The sequence below is a fragment of the Dama dama genome, chromosome X (genome assembly GCF_033118175.1).
Source record: "Dama dama isolate Ldn47 chromosome X, ASM3311817v1, whole genome shotgun sequence".
Taxonomy (NCBI): Eukaryota; Metazoa; Chordata; class Mammalia; order Artiodactyla; family Cervidae; genus Dama; species Dama dama.
In genome coordinates this window covers 112969738-112985066 of record NC_083714.1, presented here as the reverse complement: position 1 = coordinate 112985066, position 15329 = coordinate 112969738, and the positions used below count along the sequence as shown (strand labels likewise).

At 43.5% G+C, this 15329-nt stretch overlaps 1 protein-coding gene across 1 annotated transcript; it reads left to right on the top strand.

Moving 5' to 3' along the window:
- Nucleotides 1-13059: 13059 nt before the first annotated feature.
- Nucleotides 13060-13536, top strand: MPC1L (mitochondrial pyruvate carrier 1 like). Its single transcript, XM_061136189.1, has one exon. It carries the CDS (start codon nt 13060-13062, stop codon nt 13534-13536), a length of 477 nt encoding a protein of 158 aa, XP_060992172.1.
- Nucleotides 13537-15329: the final 1793 nt, after the last annotated feature.

The following is a 15329-nucleotide window of genomic DNA, read 5'->3' as shown; positions in this document are numbered from 1 at the left end:
TGTGGATCACAACAAACTGTGGAGAATTCTTAAAGAGATGGGAATACCAGAGCACCATACCTGCCTCCTGAGAAACCTGTATACAGGACAAGAAGCAACAGTTAGAACCTTACATGAAACAACTGACTGGTTCAAAGTTGGGAAAGGAGTATGTCAAGGATATATATTGTCACTCTGCTTATTTAACTTATATGCTGAGTACATCATGCAAAATGCCAGGCTGGATGAAGCACAAGCTGGAATCAAGATTGCTGGGAGAAATATCAGTAACCTCAGATATGAAGATGACACCACCCTTACAGCAGAAAGTGAAGAGGAACTAAAAGGCCTCTTGACGAAGGTGAAAGAGGAGAGTAAAAAAGCTGGCTTAAAATTCAACATTCAAAAAACCAAGATCATGGCTTTGGATCTGATTACTTCATGGCAAATAGATGGGGAAACAATGGAAACAGCGAGACTTTATTTTCTTGGGCTCCAAAACCACTGTTGACGGTGACTGGAGCCATGAAAGTAAAAGACACTTGCTCCTTGGAAGGAAAGCTATGACAAACCTAGACAGCATATTAAAAAGCAGAGACATAACTTTGCTGACAAAGGCCTGTATAGTCAAAGCTATGATTTTTCCAGTAGTCTTTGTATGGATGTGAGTGTTGGACAATAAAGAAGGCTGAGTGCCAAAGAATTGATGCTTTTGAACTGTGGCATTGGAGAAGACTATTGAGAGTCCCTTGGACAGCAAAGAGATCAAACCAATTAATCCCAAAGGAAATCAATCCTGAATATTCACTGGAAGGATTGATGCTGAAGCTGAAACTCCAATACTTTGGCCACCTGATGTGAATAGTCAAATCATTGGAAAAGATCCTGATCCTGGGAAAGAAGGAGGGCAGGAGGAGAAGGAGGTGACAGAGGATGAGATGGTTGGACAGCATCACCGACTCAATGGATATGAGTTTGAGCAAACTCCGGGACATAGTGAAAGACAGGGAAGCCTGGCGTGCTGCAGTTCATGGGGTCGCCAAGAGTTGGACATGACTTAGTGACTGAACAACAAAGGATTATAACCCAGTAAACAAAATATGAATCCATGAGATCACTTTAATAATAAATAGGTAAAGTATATAAATGGGCTTCCCATGTGGCATAAAGAACCCTCCTGCCAATGTAGGAGACATCAAGAGACCTGGGTTCCATCCCTGGGTCAAGAAGATTCACTAGAGGACAGCATAGTAACCCACTGCAGTATTCTTGCCTAGAGAATCCCATGGACAGGGGAGCCTGGTGGGCTATATAGTCCACAGGGCTGCAAAGAGTTGAACATGAATGAAGGGACTTAGCATGCGGGCAAGTATATACCCCCCTGTGCCTCTCCCCAGGCTCACACTAGACTCCTGGCCAGTCTCTCTTCAGGGCCCAGGGCCCGCTTTGGCTCCTCATGCTGACTCACTGGCAACTTCTCCTCACTCCAGGTCCCCCATCACATCACCTCCCCAGCTTTGTCTGCTGCAACAAACCCCTTCTTAAGCTGGGTGGCCCTGCTTCCCAGATAGAGCCCTAAGGCTGGGTGATCTCAGGAAAGGGTATGTGAGAATTTTCTGCGTTCTTGCAACGTTTTTTGTTAAGTGTGAAATATTTTCAAAACAATGTCTTAAAAAACTGAATTTTTCTAAGATTTACTTGAGGATTCTTTCAGTAAAAGGTTAATAACAGGTTTTCATTTCTGGTGCCAAGACTAAGTATGAGTAACAGGCACCGCATATTTCCTATGACAGGACCCTGGGAATGAGGCCCTGGCAGGAGAGGGATGGGGGAGTCCTGCAGCCTTCTGCTTGTTTCACTACTGACCTGATCTGAGGACATAGGAATCAGGCAGAAATGAAACAGATGACAACAAGGAAGCCATGGTCCACTGGGGGCCGGAACCAATGAGCCCCTCCTGCCACTCGACCGCAACGAGGGGACCAGACCAGAACATGGGGGATTTTATAGCTAGAGAAGCTGAGCTACAACACACTTGATTGATATTTCTGAGTTACTGGAATATGCTGGATAACCACCCAGCCTTCAGCCATTGTATTTACATGTGGGGAAAAAGAAAAATAGTGTAAGAAGGCAAAAGATTAGAATCAGTGGCACAGATGGCTCTGATATTAATTTTTGCAGTAACTGAAAATAGCATAACCAATATATCCACCTCTTGTCCTATTTATCCAGCTTTTCTGGAGGCACTATTCTCTTTATTCCCTTTGGTAGAAGGTGAGAGCAAATATTCCAAGGAAATCAGCATCAAATGTGGCTCCCAAATTTTATAAAATATCTAAATAATAAATGTTCAGTTTTCACAGCCATAATTCAGGAATAGTCTCATGTTTTATAAACGTTAGCCAGCATGCCAGGGCAGCTCTAAAGAAATACAATTTCTGATTTTTGTTTTAAACCATAAGACAGAAAATCATTAAAAAAAAAATAATAAAATGTTGCCATCATGACTGCAATTCTTTTTTTTTTTTTTTTTTTTTTTTGCCTGCACTGTGTGGCTTGCAGGCTCTTGGTTCCCTGAGCAGGGATTGAACCCAGGCCCCTGCAGTGAAAGCAATGAGTCCTAACCACTGGACCAGCAAGGAATTCCCACCCATGATAGTAATTCTTGATTCAAGCAGAATCATCAATGGATGCTAAAACTAATAGTTGAATAATTGATGAAGAAATGGATATTTACATAGGCTCAAAGTATCTCCCCACAAATTATGAATTACAAAGGGGAAAATACTGTGTTTTTGAGAAATCTAGGGAACATCACTTCAGTCTCATGCATCACCAAAACGCCACCCGTTTCACTAAAAACAGTCACGTGCCTCCTAAGGTGCCTCACTGGGCATAGGACGTCATTTCTGCGGGGCTCCCGCTAAACATGAACTTCCTGCAGGCAGTCATGAGGAAACATGCAGTGAACCCAAACTGAGGGACATTCTATAAAACAGTTGGCCTGTACTCTTCTCAAATGTCAAGGTCATGAATGCTGAGGAAAGGCTGAAGAACTGCTGTAGATTACAAGAGATTACAGAAACAGTTGTCTTATTAACAGACAGATTAACAGAGACAATTAAAAACAATGTGTGACCCCGCTCTGGATCCTGGACTAGAAACAGAAAATTGTTATACAGGACATTACTGGGACAATTGGCAAAATGAGAATAAGGATTGTAGATTACAGTACTGTATCAATGGCAAATGCCTTGCTTTTGATGGATGTGTTGCAGTAATGTAAGAGAAACTCCACGAGCATCCAGATGCTTAGGAAATAGACACTGAAGTCCTTCTGAAGTTCTTAGAGCAAAGAAAACCATAAAGCAAATGTGTCAAAATGTTAACAGCTGGTAAATCTTAGTAAAGGATATACATGAGTTCTTTTCACACTTCCTGCTTTGTTATTCTTGTTTTAAATTATTTTCACTTTTCTGTGAATTTCAGATTGTTTCAGAATAAAAAATTTAAAAGAAAATAAAATCCAAAGGTGTGCTCTCCATGGTCCACCTCACTGGAACCCCTTGAGGAGTCACATGCGTCCAGGTCCTTAATGTCAAGGAAGATGGCAAGAGACCCATGACCTGGAATTTTTGTTAGAAGAAAGTATGCAATGGCACATTTTCAATAGACTGAGGAAAGGTAGAAAATCTTAGTATTTGCCAGTCTTCTCCAATTGTTTTCCTTTCTTTTTTCAAACTAAATTAATTTGGCTGTCTTGGGTGTTAGTGGTGGAGTGCGGGCTCCGTAGTTGTGGCACATAGCGTTAGCTGTCGTGCAGCATGTGGGATCTTAGTTTGCTGACCAGGGAAGTCCCCAGTGTTTTCCTTTGAAAGGTGATAGTGAACTTGCTCTCCATGTTCATGTGTCTCGAGGTGGAACCACACAGGAGATCCTGAATGCTTTATGTTGGCGAGGCAGCACAGACTGTAGAAAAGCCACTTTCAATGATATTAATGGTAAAGAAATAGAATCTACAATAATCATAAATCTTTAGCTGCTTTGTCTCATCTATTAAAATACCGTGAAATATACATTAAGTCTAACTTCTCTGTGGGGAAAGGTAACCCCAGGACAGCATTACTAATGTTCTCTCATTCTAAAACTGTTCGGTCACTATCTTTGCCAGGTAGGATTCTCTACAGCTTTGTTCATTCCTTGCCCTGTATCTTTCTCAAGTCCACCCAAGTTGCATTACAATATCTTACCCTCCATTTGGGCCATTCATTTCAACTGCAAAAACCAACAAATATCTTCCGGGCACAAACCTTATACAAAGACTATATTTAGCTAGGCATCTACCAACTGGGATTCTACTAGGGATGTCACTTAAACTTTGTCTCTACCTCCATTTCTCTGCTTTAAAATGCCCCCCATGAACGGGCTTCCCTGATAGTTCAGTTGGTAAAGAATCCGCCTGCAATGCAGAAGATCCTGGTTCGATTCCTAGGTTGGAAAGATCCACTGGAGAAGGGATAGGCTAACCACTCCAGTATTCTTGGGCTTCCCTTGTGGTTCAGCTGGTAAAGAATCCACCCGCAATGTGGGAGACCTGGCTTCGATCCCTGGGTTGGGAAGATTCCCTGAAGAAGGGAAAGGCTACCCACTCCAGCATTCTGGCCTGGAGAATTCCATGTGTATAGTCCATGCGGTCACAAAGAGTCGGACGCAACTGAGTGACTTTCACAATACAACAACAACATGAACAGGCAGATCTTATCTTCTTCAATTTGGGACACATCCAGGTAATACATTAGAAAGGTTTGTGGGGAGAAGGAATATTTCATTTGGTAATACTTCCCTGGTGGCCTAAGGGAACTTACAACACAGTTGGAAAGACAGAAACGCATCAGACGTTAAAGTGATTTGTGCAGAGCATTGATGTGAGAAAAGGAAATTTCAGTCCAGGTCTACCATGAATTCCCTGTGTCACCAGGGCACATAACACAACCTCTTAAAGCTTCCTGCCTTATTTGTAAAATGAGAAGGCTGGACTGGGTGATGATAATAATAACAGCTAAAATTCACTGAGAATTTCTTATATACTAGGCCCTATATTAAGTACTGACCATGGATTAACACACTGAAACCTCCCAATACTGCTGAGGTAGGTACCACTATCATCCCTATTTTACAGATAATCCATGAGATCCAGTGTTCTATAATTATGTCACTTCAGGTTAAAAAATATGGTAGACTGTATTTTCTAAAGGTGGCCACAACAATAGTTCCCACCCCATGTGCTCTTCTTAGAAAGTATGACTTCGACATTTCTGCCTTAGAGAGGTGGGTCTATGTCCCCTCTCATTGAATCTGGGTGGGTTTTGTCTGGAGAAAGTTATGTTATGGGACTTCTGAGAAGAGATCATAAAAGCCAATTAATACAGCTTATATTAGTTTTTTAATATAAGCTGTATTAGGGCACAGGAGGGCTGAAAGGAGCTACTCTACATTCAAGGTCAGGAGGGGCGGCCATGAGGAGATAGCCCTCATCCAAGGTAAGGAGCAGTGGCTGTGCTTTGCTGGAGCAGCCGTGAAGAGATACCCCACGTCCAAGGTAAGAGAAACCCAAGTAAGATGGTAGGTGTTGCAAGAGGGCATCAGAGGGCAGATGGACTGAAGCCACAATCACAGAAAACTAGCCGATCTGATCACATGGACCACAACCTTGTCTAACTCAATGAAACTAGGCCATGCCATGTGGGGCCACCCAAGATGGATGGGTCATGGTGGAGAGGTCTGACAGAATGTGGTCCATGGGACAAGGGAATGGCAAACCACTTCAGTATTCTTGCCTTGAGAACCCCATGAACAGTATGAAAAGGCAAAAAGATAGGACACTGAAAGATGAACTCCCCAGGTCGGTAGGTGCCCAATATGTTACTGGAGATCAGTGGAGAAATACTTCCAGAAAGAATGAAGGGATGGAGCCAAAGCAACAACAATACCCAGCTGTGGATGTGACTGGTGATAGAAGCAAGGTCCAATGCTGTAAAGAGCAATATTGCATAGGAACCGGGAATGTTAGGTTCATGAATCAAGGCAAATAGGAAGTGGTCAAACAGGAGATGGCAAGAGTGAATGTCAACATTCTAGGAATCAGAGAACTAAAATGGACTGGAAAGGGTGAATTTAACTCAGATGACCATTATATCTACTACTGTGGGCAGGAATCCCTAAGAAGAAATGGAGTAGCCATCACGGTCAACAAAAGAGTCCGAAATGAAGTACTTGGATGAAATCTCAAAAACGACAGAATGATCTCTGTTTGTTTCCAAGGCAAACCATTCAATATCATGGTAATCCAAGCCTATGCCCCAACCAGTAACGCTGAAGAAGCTGAAGTTGAACAGTTCTATGAAGACCTACAAGACCTTTTAGAACTAACACCCAAAAAAGATGTCCTTTTCATTATAGCAGACTGGAATGCAAAAGTAAGAAGTCAAGAAACACCTGGAGTAACAGGCAAATTTGGCCTTGGAGTACGGAATGAAGCAGGGCAAAGGCTAATAGAGTTTTGTCAAGGGAACGCACTGGTCACAGCAAACACCCTCTTCCAACAACACAAGAGAAGACTCTACACATGCACATCACCAGATCGTCAACACCGAAATCAGATTGATTATATTCTTTGCAGCCAAAGATGGAGAAGCTCTATACAGTCAGCAAAAACAAGACCAGGAGCTGACTGTGGCTCAGATCATGAACTCCTTATTGCCAAATTCAGACTTAAATTGAAGAAAGTGGGGAAAACCACTAGACCATTCAGGTATGACCTAAATCAAATCCCTTATGACTATACCGTGGAAGTGAGAAATAGATTTAAGGGACTAGATCTGATAGAGTACCTCATGAACTATGGATGGAGGTTCGGGACATTGTGCAGGAGACAGAGATTAAGACCATTCCCATGGAAAAGAAATGCAAAGAAGCAAAATGACTGTCTGAGGAGGCCTTACAAATAGCTGTGAAAATAAGAGAAAAAAAAAAGGAGAAAAGGAAAGATATTCCCATCTGAATGCAGAGTTCCAAAGAATAGCAAGGAGAGATGAGAAAGCCTTCCTCAGCAATCAATGCAAAGAAATAGAGGAAAACAACAGAATGGGAAACACTAGAGATCTCTTCAAGAAAATCAGAGATACCAAGGGAACGTTTCATGCAAAGATGGGTTTGATAAAGGACAGAAATGTTATGGACCTAACAGAAGCAGAAGATATTGAGAAGAGGTGGCAAGAATACACAGAAGAACTGTACAAAAAAGATCTTCACGACACAGATAATAACGATGGTGTGATCACTCACCTAGAGCCAGACATCCTGGAATGTGAAGTCAAGTGGGCCTTAGAAAGCATCACTACGAACAAAGCTAGTGGAGGTGATGGAATTCCAGTTGAGCTATTTCAAATCCTGAAAAATGATGCTGTGAAAGTGCTGCACTCAATATGTCAGCAAATTTGGAAAACTCAGCAGTGGCCACAGGACTGGAAAAGGTCCGTTTTCATTCCAATCCCAAAGAAAGGCAATGCCAAAGAACGCTCAAGCTACTGCACAATTGCACTCATCTCACACGCTAGTAAAGTAATGCTCAAAATTCTCCAAGCCAGGCTTCAGCAATACGTGAACCGAGAACTTCCAGATGTTCAAGCTGGTTTTAGAAAAGGCAGAGGACACAGAGATCAAATTGCCAATATCCGCTGGATCATCGAAAAAGCAAGAGAGTTCCAGAAAAACATCTATTTCTGCTCTATTGACTATGCCAAAGCCTTTGACTGTGTGAATCACAATAAACTGTGGAAAATTCTGAAAGAGATGGGAAAACCAGACCACCTGACCTGCCTCTTGAGAAACCTGTATACAGGTCAGGAAGCAACAGTTAGAACTGGACATGGAACAACAGACTGGTTCCAAATAGGAAAAGGAGTACATCAAGGCTGTATATTGTCACCCTGGCTTATTTAACTTATATGCAGTGTACATCATGAGAAACGCTGGGCTGGAAGAAGCACAGCTGGAATCAAGATTGCCGGGAGAAATATCAGTAACCTCAGATATGCAGATGACACTACCCTTATGGCAGAAAACTAAGAGGAACTAAAAAGCCTCTTGATGAAAGTGAAAGAGGAGAGTGAAAAAGTTGGCTTAAAGCTCAACATTCAGGAAACTAAGATCATGGCATCTGGTCCCATCACTTCATGGCAAATAGATGGGGAAATGGTGTCAGACTTTACTTTTTTGGGCTCCAAAATGGTGCAGATGGTGATTGCTGCCATGAAATTAAAAGACGCTTACTCCTTGGAAGGAAAGTTATGACCAACCTAGATAGCATATTAAAAAGCGGAGACATTACTTTGCCAACAAAGGTCCGTCTAGTCAAGGCTATGGTTTTTCCAGTGGTCTTGTTGGATGTGAGAGTTGGACTGTGAAGAAAGTTGAGCGTCGAAGAATTGATGCTTTTGAACTGTGGTGTTGGAGAAGACTCTTGAGAGTCCTCTGGACTGCAAGGAGATCCAACCAGTCCATCCTAAAGGAGATCAGTCCTGGGTGTTCATTGGAAGGACTGATGCTGAAGCTGAAATTCCAATACTTTGGCCACCTCATGGGAAGAGTTGACTCATTGGAAAAGACCCTGATGCTGGGAGGGATTGGGGGCAGGAGGAGAAGGGGATGACAGAGGATGAGATGGCTGTATGGCATCACCGACTCGATGGACATGAGTTTGAGTAAACTCCGGGAGTTGGTGATGGACAGGGAGGCTTGGCGTGCTGTGATTCATGGCATCGCAAAGAGTTGGACACGACTGAACTGAACTGACAGTAGTTTTCTACTGCTGCACAAAAGATTACCACATATTTAGTGGCTTAAAATAACAGCCATTTAATCATCAAAAAATTTACAAACAAATGCTGGAGAGGGTGTGGACAGAAGGAAACTCTCCTACATTGTTGGTGGGAATGTAAATTGGTATAACCACTATGGAGAACAGTATGGAGGTTCCTTAAGAACTAAAAACAGAGGTATCATATGACCCTGCACTCCCAGTCCTGGGCATGTATCTGGAAAAAAAACATGATCCGAAAGGATACATGCACCCCAATGTTCATTGCAGCCCTGTTTACAAGAGCCAAGACATGGAAGCAACCTAAATGTCCATCAACAGAGGAATGGATACAGAAGATGTGGCATATATATAAATGGAATATTACTCAGCCATTATAAAGAATGAAATAATGTCATTTGCAGCAGCATGAAGGACCTAGAGTGTCATACTGAGTGAAGTCAGAGAAAGAGAAATATCATATGACATCCCTGATATGTGGAATCTAAAAAGAAATTATATAAATGAACTTATTTACACAATAGAAAGAGACTCACAGACTTAGAAAAAGAACTTATAGTTGCCCATTTGGGGAAGGGATAATTAGGGAGTTTGGTAAGGTTATGTATACACTGCTATACTCAAAATGGATGACCAACAAGAACCAGTTGCATAGCACATGGAACTTTACTCAATATCTTGTGCCAGCCTGGATGGGAAGGGGGTTTGGGAGAGAATGTGTGTGGGCTTAGTCGCGTCCAACTCTGAGATCCCATGGACTATAGCCCACCCAGCTCCTCTGTCCATGGGGATAATCCAGGCAAGAATACTGTAGTGGGGGGGTGGGTTGCCATTTCCTTCACCAGAATATCTTTCCGATCCAGGGATGGAACCCGTGTCTCTTATGTTTCCTGCGCTGGCAGGAGGGTTCTTTACCACTACCGCCACCTGCGTGGATACATGTATATGTAAGATTGAGTCCCTTTGCTGTTCACCAGAAACCACTACAAGATTGGCAATCGGCTACACCCCAATACAAAATAAACAACCTAAAGTATGAAAAGAAAAACCCAGCCATTTATCAGCTCATAGTCTGTAGGCTGGGATTCTCAGCAGAGCATGACTAGGTTCTCTGCTCAGGGTCTCACCAGGGGTGCCCGTTGCCGGAGGAATTCAGTTCTTTGTGGCTACAGGGCTCTGGTCTGCCTCTCCTCACTGGCAGTCAGCTGGGGATGCACTCAGCTCCTAGAGGCTGCCATTCCACGCTCCAAGTCAGTCAGAGAGAATCTCCCTCATGTCAAATGCCACTCACACTTTCGATCTCTGACTTTCTCTGTCTCTGACTAACAGACCCAGATTCAAATGGCTCGTATGAGAGAGAAGACACTCAGAAGAGGAGGCAGCAATGTTACCCCAGAGTCTAGAGTAATATGGCCACAAGCCTAGGTATGGAAGATGAAAGAGGCTGAATTTTGGACTTTTAGAAAATAAATTTCTGTTGTCTTAAGCCAAAAACAAAACACCTCATGTGATCATGTCAGGCCCACTGAGAGAATCTCCCCATGTTAAGGTGAACTGATTTGGGACCTTAATCTTATCTTCAAATTCCCTTTCATCATATAATCAAGGGAGTGATATTTAATCAAATTCATGCGTTCTGCCCACACTTGAGGGGAGATTATGCAAGATTATGCCTAAAACACAGCTTCTGTTTGATGTGCCTTACACATCTTCTTAGGCACCGTGCTGTGAGGAAGCACAAGTGGCTTTAATAGTCCCAGCTGAGCTCTCAGTAACAACCGGTACCAACTTGCCTGCCTTGTTAGGGAAGCATTTTGAAAGTGGATCTTCCAGCCCCAAGCTGAGCTGCCTCAGGTGGATCAGATAAGCTGGCTCTATTTAGTCCCACCCAAATTGAAAATATCTGAGTACAATAAAAGATTGTTGTTCTAAGCCACTATATTTTGGGGTGATTTGTTACACAGTAATGGGTAATCAAAACCAAGTAGCAACCTACGGGAGATGATCTCCAAATACTGATAGCTTCTAATGGACAAGGTGTGGCAACTTACATTTATTTTAGGACACTGGAGCATCTGGCAGTGTAGACCTAAAATGTCATTCCATTCATGGTTTGCTAATTTATTAATTCCAATTTATAATGAATTGACTCACACCAGTATATCAGTCATCCATATGTGGAAGCCCAGTGCTTTAAAAGGGTTATATAAAAATAATGCTGCTTTCCTTTTGAACAATGGTTATACTGTGTATTTTAAAACTATATCTGTAAAACATCTGGGATGTAAATGAACACAGATAATGAATATTAATTTTTTAAAGTACAATGGGCTCATTATAAATCACTGCATGTATGCTCACCTGCTAAGTCATGTTCGACTCTATGACTTCATGGACTGTAGCCCGTCAGGCTCCTCTGTCCAGGGGATTCTCCAGGCAGGAATACTGGAGTGGGTTGCCACTACCTCCTCCAAGGGATCTTTCTGACCCAGGGATCAAACCAGTGTCTCCTGCATTGCAGGCAAATTCTTTACCACTGAGCCACCTGGGATGCCCTATAAATCACTATGTAAGTACAGACTATACAGTCCATGGAATTCTCCAGGCCAGAATGCTGGAGTGGGTAGCCTTTCCCTTCTCAGGGGATCATCCCAACCCAGGGATCAAACCCGGGTCTCCAGCACTGCAGGTGGGTTCTTTACCAACTGAGCTATCAGGGAAGCCCATAAAATGAAAGTCACTCAGTTGTGTCTGACTTTTTCAGACTGTATAGTCCATGGAATTCTCCAGGCCAGAATACTGGAGTGGGTAGCTGTTCCCTTCTCCAGGGGATCTTCCCAACCCAGGGATCGAACCCAGGTCTCCCTCATTGCAGGAAGATTCTTTACCAGCTGAGCCACCAGGGAAGGCCATTAACATTTCAACGTATAATTACTTTTCGACTCATCATTTTTACTGCAAAAAGTAGAAAACACTGGGAAGACCACCATCAGCTTTGTCATTAAGAATTTTCATCAATGGATATTAACTATTAGGTGAAAGACTTGGGAGAACAGAATATTCATCTACTCTCAAAGAGGCTCCAGAGAGGAGAGGAAAAGGTACCTTTATAATGGAGAAACCTGACAGACAATTCCTTAACCACATGATCAAACTCACTGTCACCAGTGATGGAAACAAATAATATCAGGTGCCTCCCATTGTAATGCATTCAAGACAACCACACCTGTGTAGTATTCTTACCAAAAAACATTCCATTTAAATTTAATTAAGATAAAACAGACTAATCCAAATTAAGGACATTCTGAAAAACCACTGACTTGTACTTTTCAAAAATATCATATCACAAAAGAAAAAAAAAAAGCTGGGGAACTCTTCTAGATTAAGGGAGGTTAATCTAAAAAAATATAACTACATGTGAATCTTGAGTGGATCCTGGATTTTCCCCCTCCAACAAGAAAGAAAAAAAACAGCCATAAAATTATTTAAATATGCACTGCTTATTAGATGAAAATGCTGTACTAAATGTTAAGCATCTGAGTGGATTATTGTAGTTTGGAGAATGTCCTTGTGAAGAGCCAGAAGCTGAAATATATAGAGGTGAAATATCCGCAGGTAATTCAGGCAAATTGTGCAGAGAAAATTCTGTACTTGGTTGAAGAATTTTGTATCAACATCTAGTTAATGCAGTCCACAGACTAGAGAGAGCAAGCAGGGTTTCCTTTGTACCTGAGAAGTGGTAAGCTAGACCACCATCTCCCCCGGCAGCACCTGGAGCACTGAAAGGTTTCAAGTTGCGGCAGCACACCACGGAGGCAAAGACAAGGTTGTACGCGCATCTTTGCTTAAATACACTAGTGCGCGCGCAAACATGCATTGCAGACTCTACACACTTTACGGCAGTCATGCAAAGGCAAAAAGGCGAGGCCACGCTTCACGTTCCCAAAGACGGGCATGACAGTGGCACGTGTCCTCTGGCGCACTTTACGGCGGAAACGCAAAGTCACGAGGGCAGGCCACGCCTCTGCCCGCAAAGGAACACAGGACATGTGCTGTCTGGCATGCTTTACGGCTGTCGCGTGTTAGGTGCGAGACTTGGGGCTAATGCAGCTTCCGGGTAGGCTGAGGTTCGAGGTTCTACGCCCCACGTCAGTATTGGTTAGCTGTTCGTTTGTTGGAGCTCTCAAGTCTTGACGATCATGGCAGCGGTGGTGGCTCTGTGGAGGAAGGCGATGGAGACCGTGAAGACTAAGGAGTTCCGAGATTACCTGACCAGCACGCACTTCTGGGGCCCAGTGGCCAACTGGGGCCTCCCGCTGGCCGCCTTCAGGGACATGAGGGCATCACCGGACATCATCAGTGGCCGCATGACGACTGCGCTCATCTTCTACTCGATGGCCTTCATGCGCTTCGCCTACCGTGTACAGCCTCGCAACTTGCTGCTGATGGCGTGTCACGGCACCAACATAGTGGCCCAGAGTATGCAGGCAGGCCGCTACCTGATCTACCACTATGGCGGTGGCACCGCGGCAGCCACCACTGCTGCTGTCTCTAACGCCTCTGCCACCTCTGTGGATTCTACTGCAGCTACCACCCCTGCAGCTCAAGACCCTGCGGCTGACAGCGACTGCCGGGAGATCTCCTACTGTTGTCTAGTGACCTGGGACTGTGATTGAGTGGCCTGATCGAATCTCTGCAGCTTCCACGCACTGAACTAATCTTCCTAAACAAAAAGTTTTAAAGTTTGGTTTTGACTCTGAAACAGTGCAAATTTGATTGAAAGCTGCAGTTCAGTTAATAAACAATGGCAAAGAGCACAGAACTGATGCTGTTGAGTACCGTTTATTTCGTGGAGAAATAAAATGGTTTTTAGGTGAGGGTAGATTGGCTAGTCTTCCTCTCTGCGGGGCCTGCAACTCGAGGGTTAATTTATGTAGGGAGGAAGAGTGAATGAAAAACACTTCAAAGTATTGATTTTTTTTTTTTTTAAGCTCTCTTGGGAACATGTTTTTGGTACTTGTCTTGGGTGTTCAGGTTTAAATAAGGGTGCTTAGTAGAATATGACTTTAAAAACTTGATATAGCCACAATCTCTTTATACCAATAAATTCAAGGGCTATTTCTACTGAGGTAAATATTTCCAAGTGGGTTTAAATGAATTCAGTGATATCCAGCTTAGACTTTTAAGGTGTACTTAGCAAGAGACCGTATAATCTCTTGGTGACCGAGAACAATGATAGTACCTTCCATGGAAACAAGATAACTCTGAGGCTGTCAACCCGGAATTCTTGGTAAACAGAAAATAAAAACAAGATCATAATCCTTCCCTCTTTTCCTCAGGCCTAAAAATGGGGGAAATGGCAGTTTGTAAAACTGGTGAACTTATCGCCCAGTGTTGCATGCTAGCTAGGGTTGGGGGTGAGGGTCAGTGGTCAGCAGTATCAGCCCAGGGTATCCCTCTCTAGGAGGGCTTCCTAAGTGGCTTGGTGGTAAGGAATCCACCTGCCAATGCAGGAGATGCAGAAGACATGGGTTTGATCCCTGGATCAGGAAGATCCCCTGAAAGAGGAGGAAATGGCAACTGACCAGTATTCTGGGAAATCCCATGGACAGAGGAGCCTGGGGGGCTACAGTAGTCCATGCGGTCTCAAAGAATCAGACATGACTAAGCACACACACACACATCCATGCTAGTCCATGGCGGGGAGGGGTCACAAAGAATTGGATATGACTAAGTGCATGCACATGTGCACATGCACACACACGCACACACACACCCATGCTAGGAATCCTATGAGTGCTCAAGGATTTGCTTAAACCTGGGAGCGTGAGGAGGGAAAAAGATAAGGATGGGGTTGTGGGTGTGAGGCCATTACCTCTACAGCAGAGGCTGCCCTCTAGGATTTGATCCCAAATCCCCCGAATCCCTTGGGAGAATGCAGAAGGTTCCAAAGTGATCTACTGGGGAACCTCAATTAATGCAAGTGTTCAAAGGTGCTTATACCCTGCTTTTGTCAAAGATTTCAAATGCAAAGACACTGAAAACAACTCTGAAAGCTTCTGAAGACATCAGGTTTTGGACAAGACAGGCACAAGTTTACCTTCTGTGGCATCTACACAACAGTTCTCTTTGGAGGCAGTCTCTGCATTTCACATTTTGCATACAGGGGCAAAAACAAACTCTGGAAAATGACAGCGTGTGAGTTATCTATTGCTGTGTAACAGATCACCCCCACACTTAGCTTAAAACGACAAATATCTCACACACAGTTTTGGAGGGTCAGCAATCTGGGAGGGGCTTAAGTGCTTCTGGCTTGGTCTTTCAGCTGTCTGCTGGGGCTGCAGTCTCTGAAAACTTGCCTGGGGCTGGAGGATCGACTTCCAAGCTCATTCACACAGTTGTTTGCAGGAGGCTTCACTTCCTTGTCCTGTGGGCCAAAGGGTTGCTCACAACATGGCTTCCCCCCAGA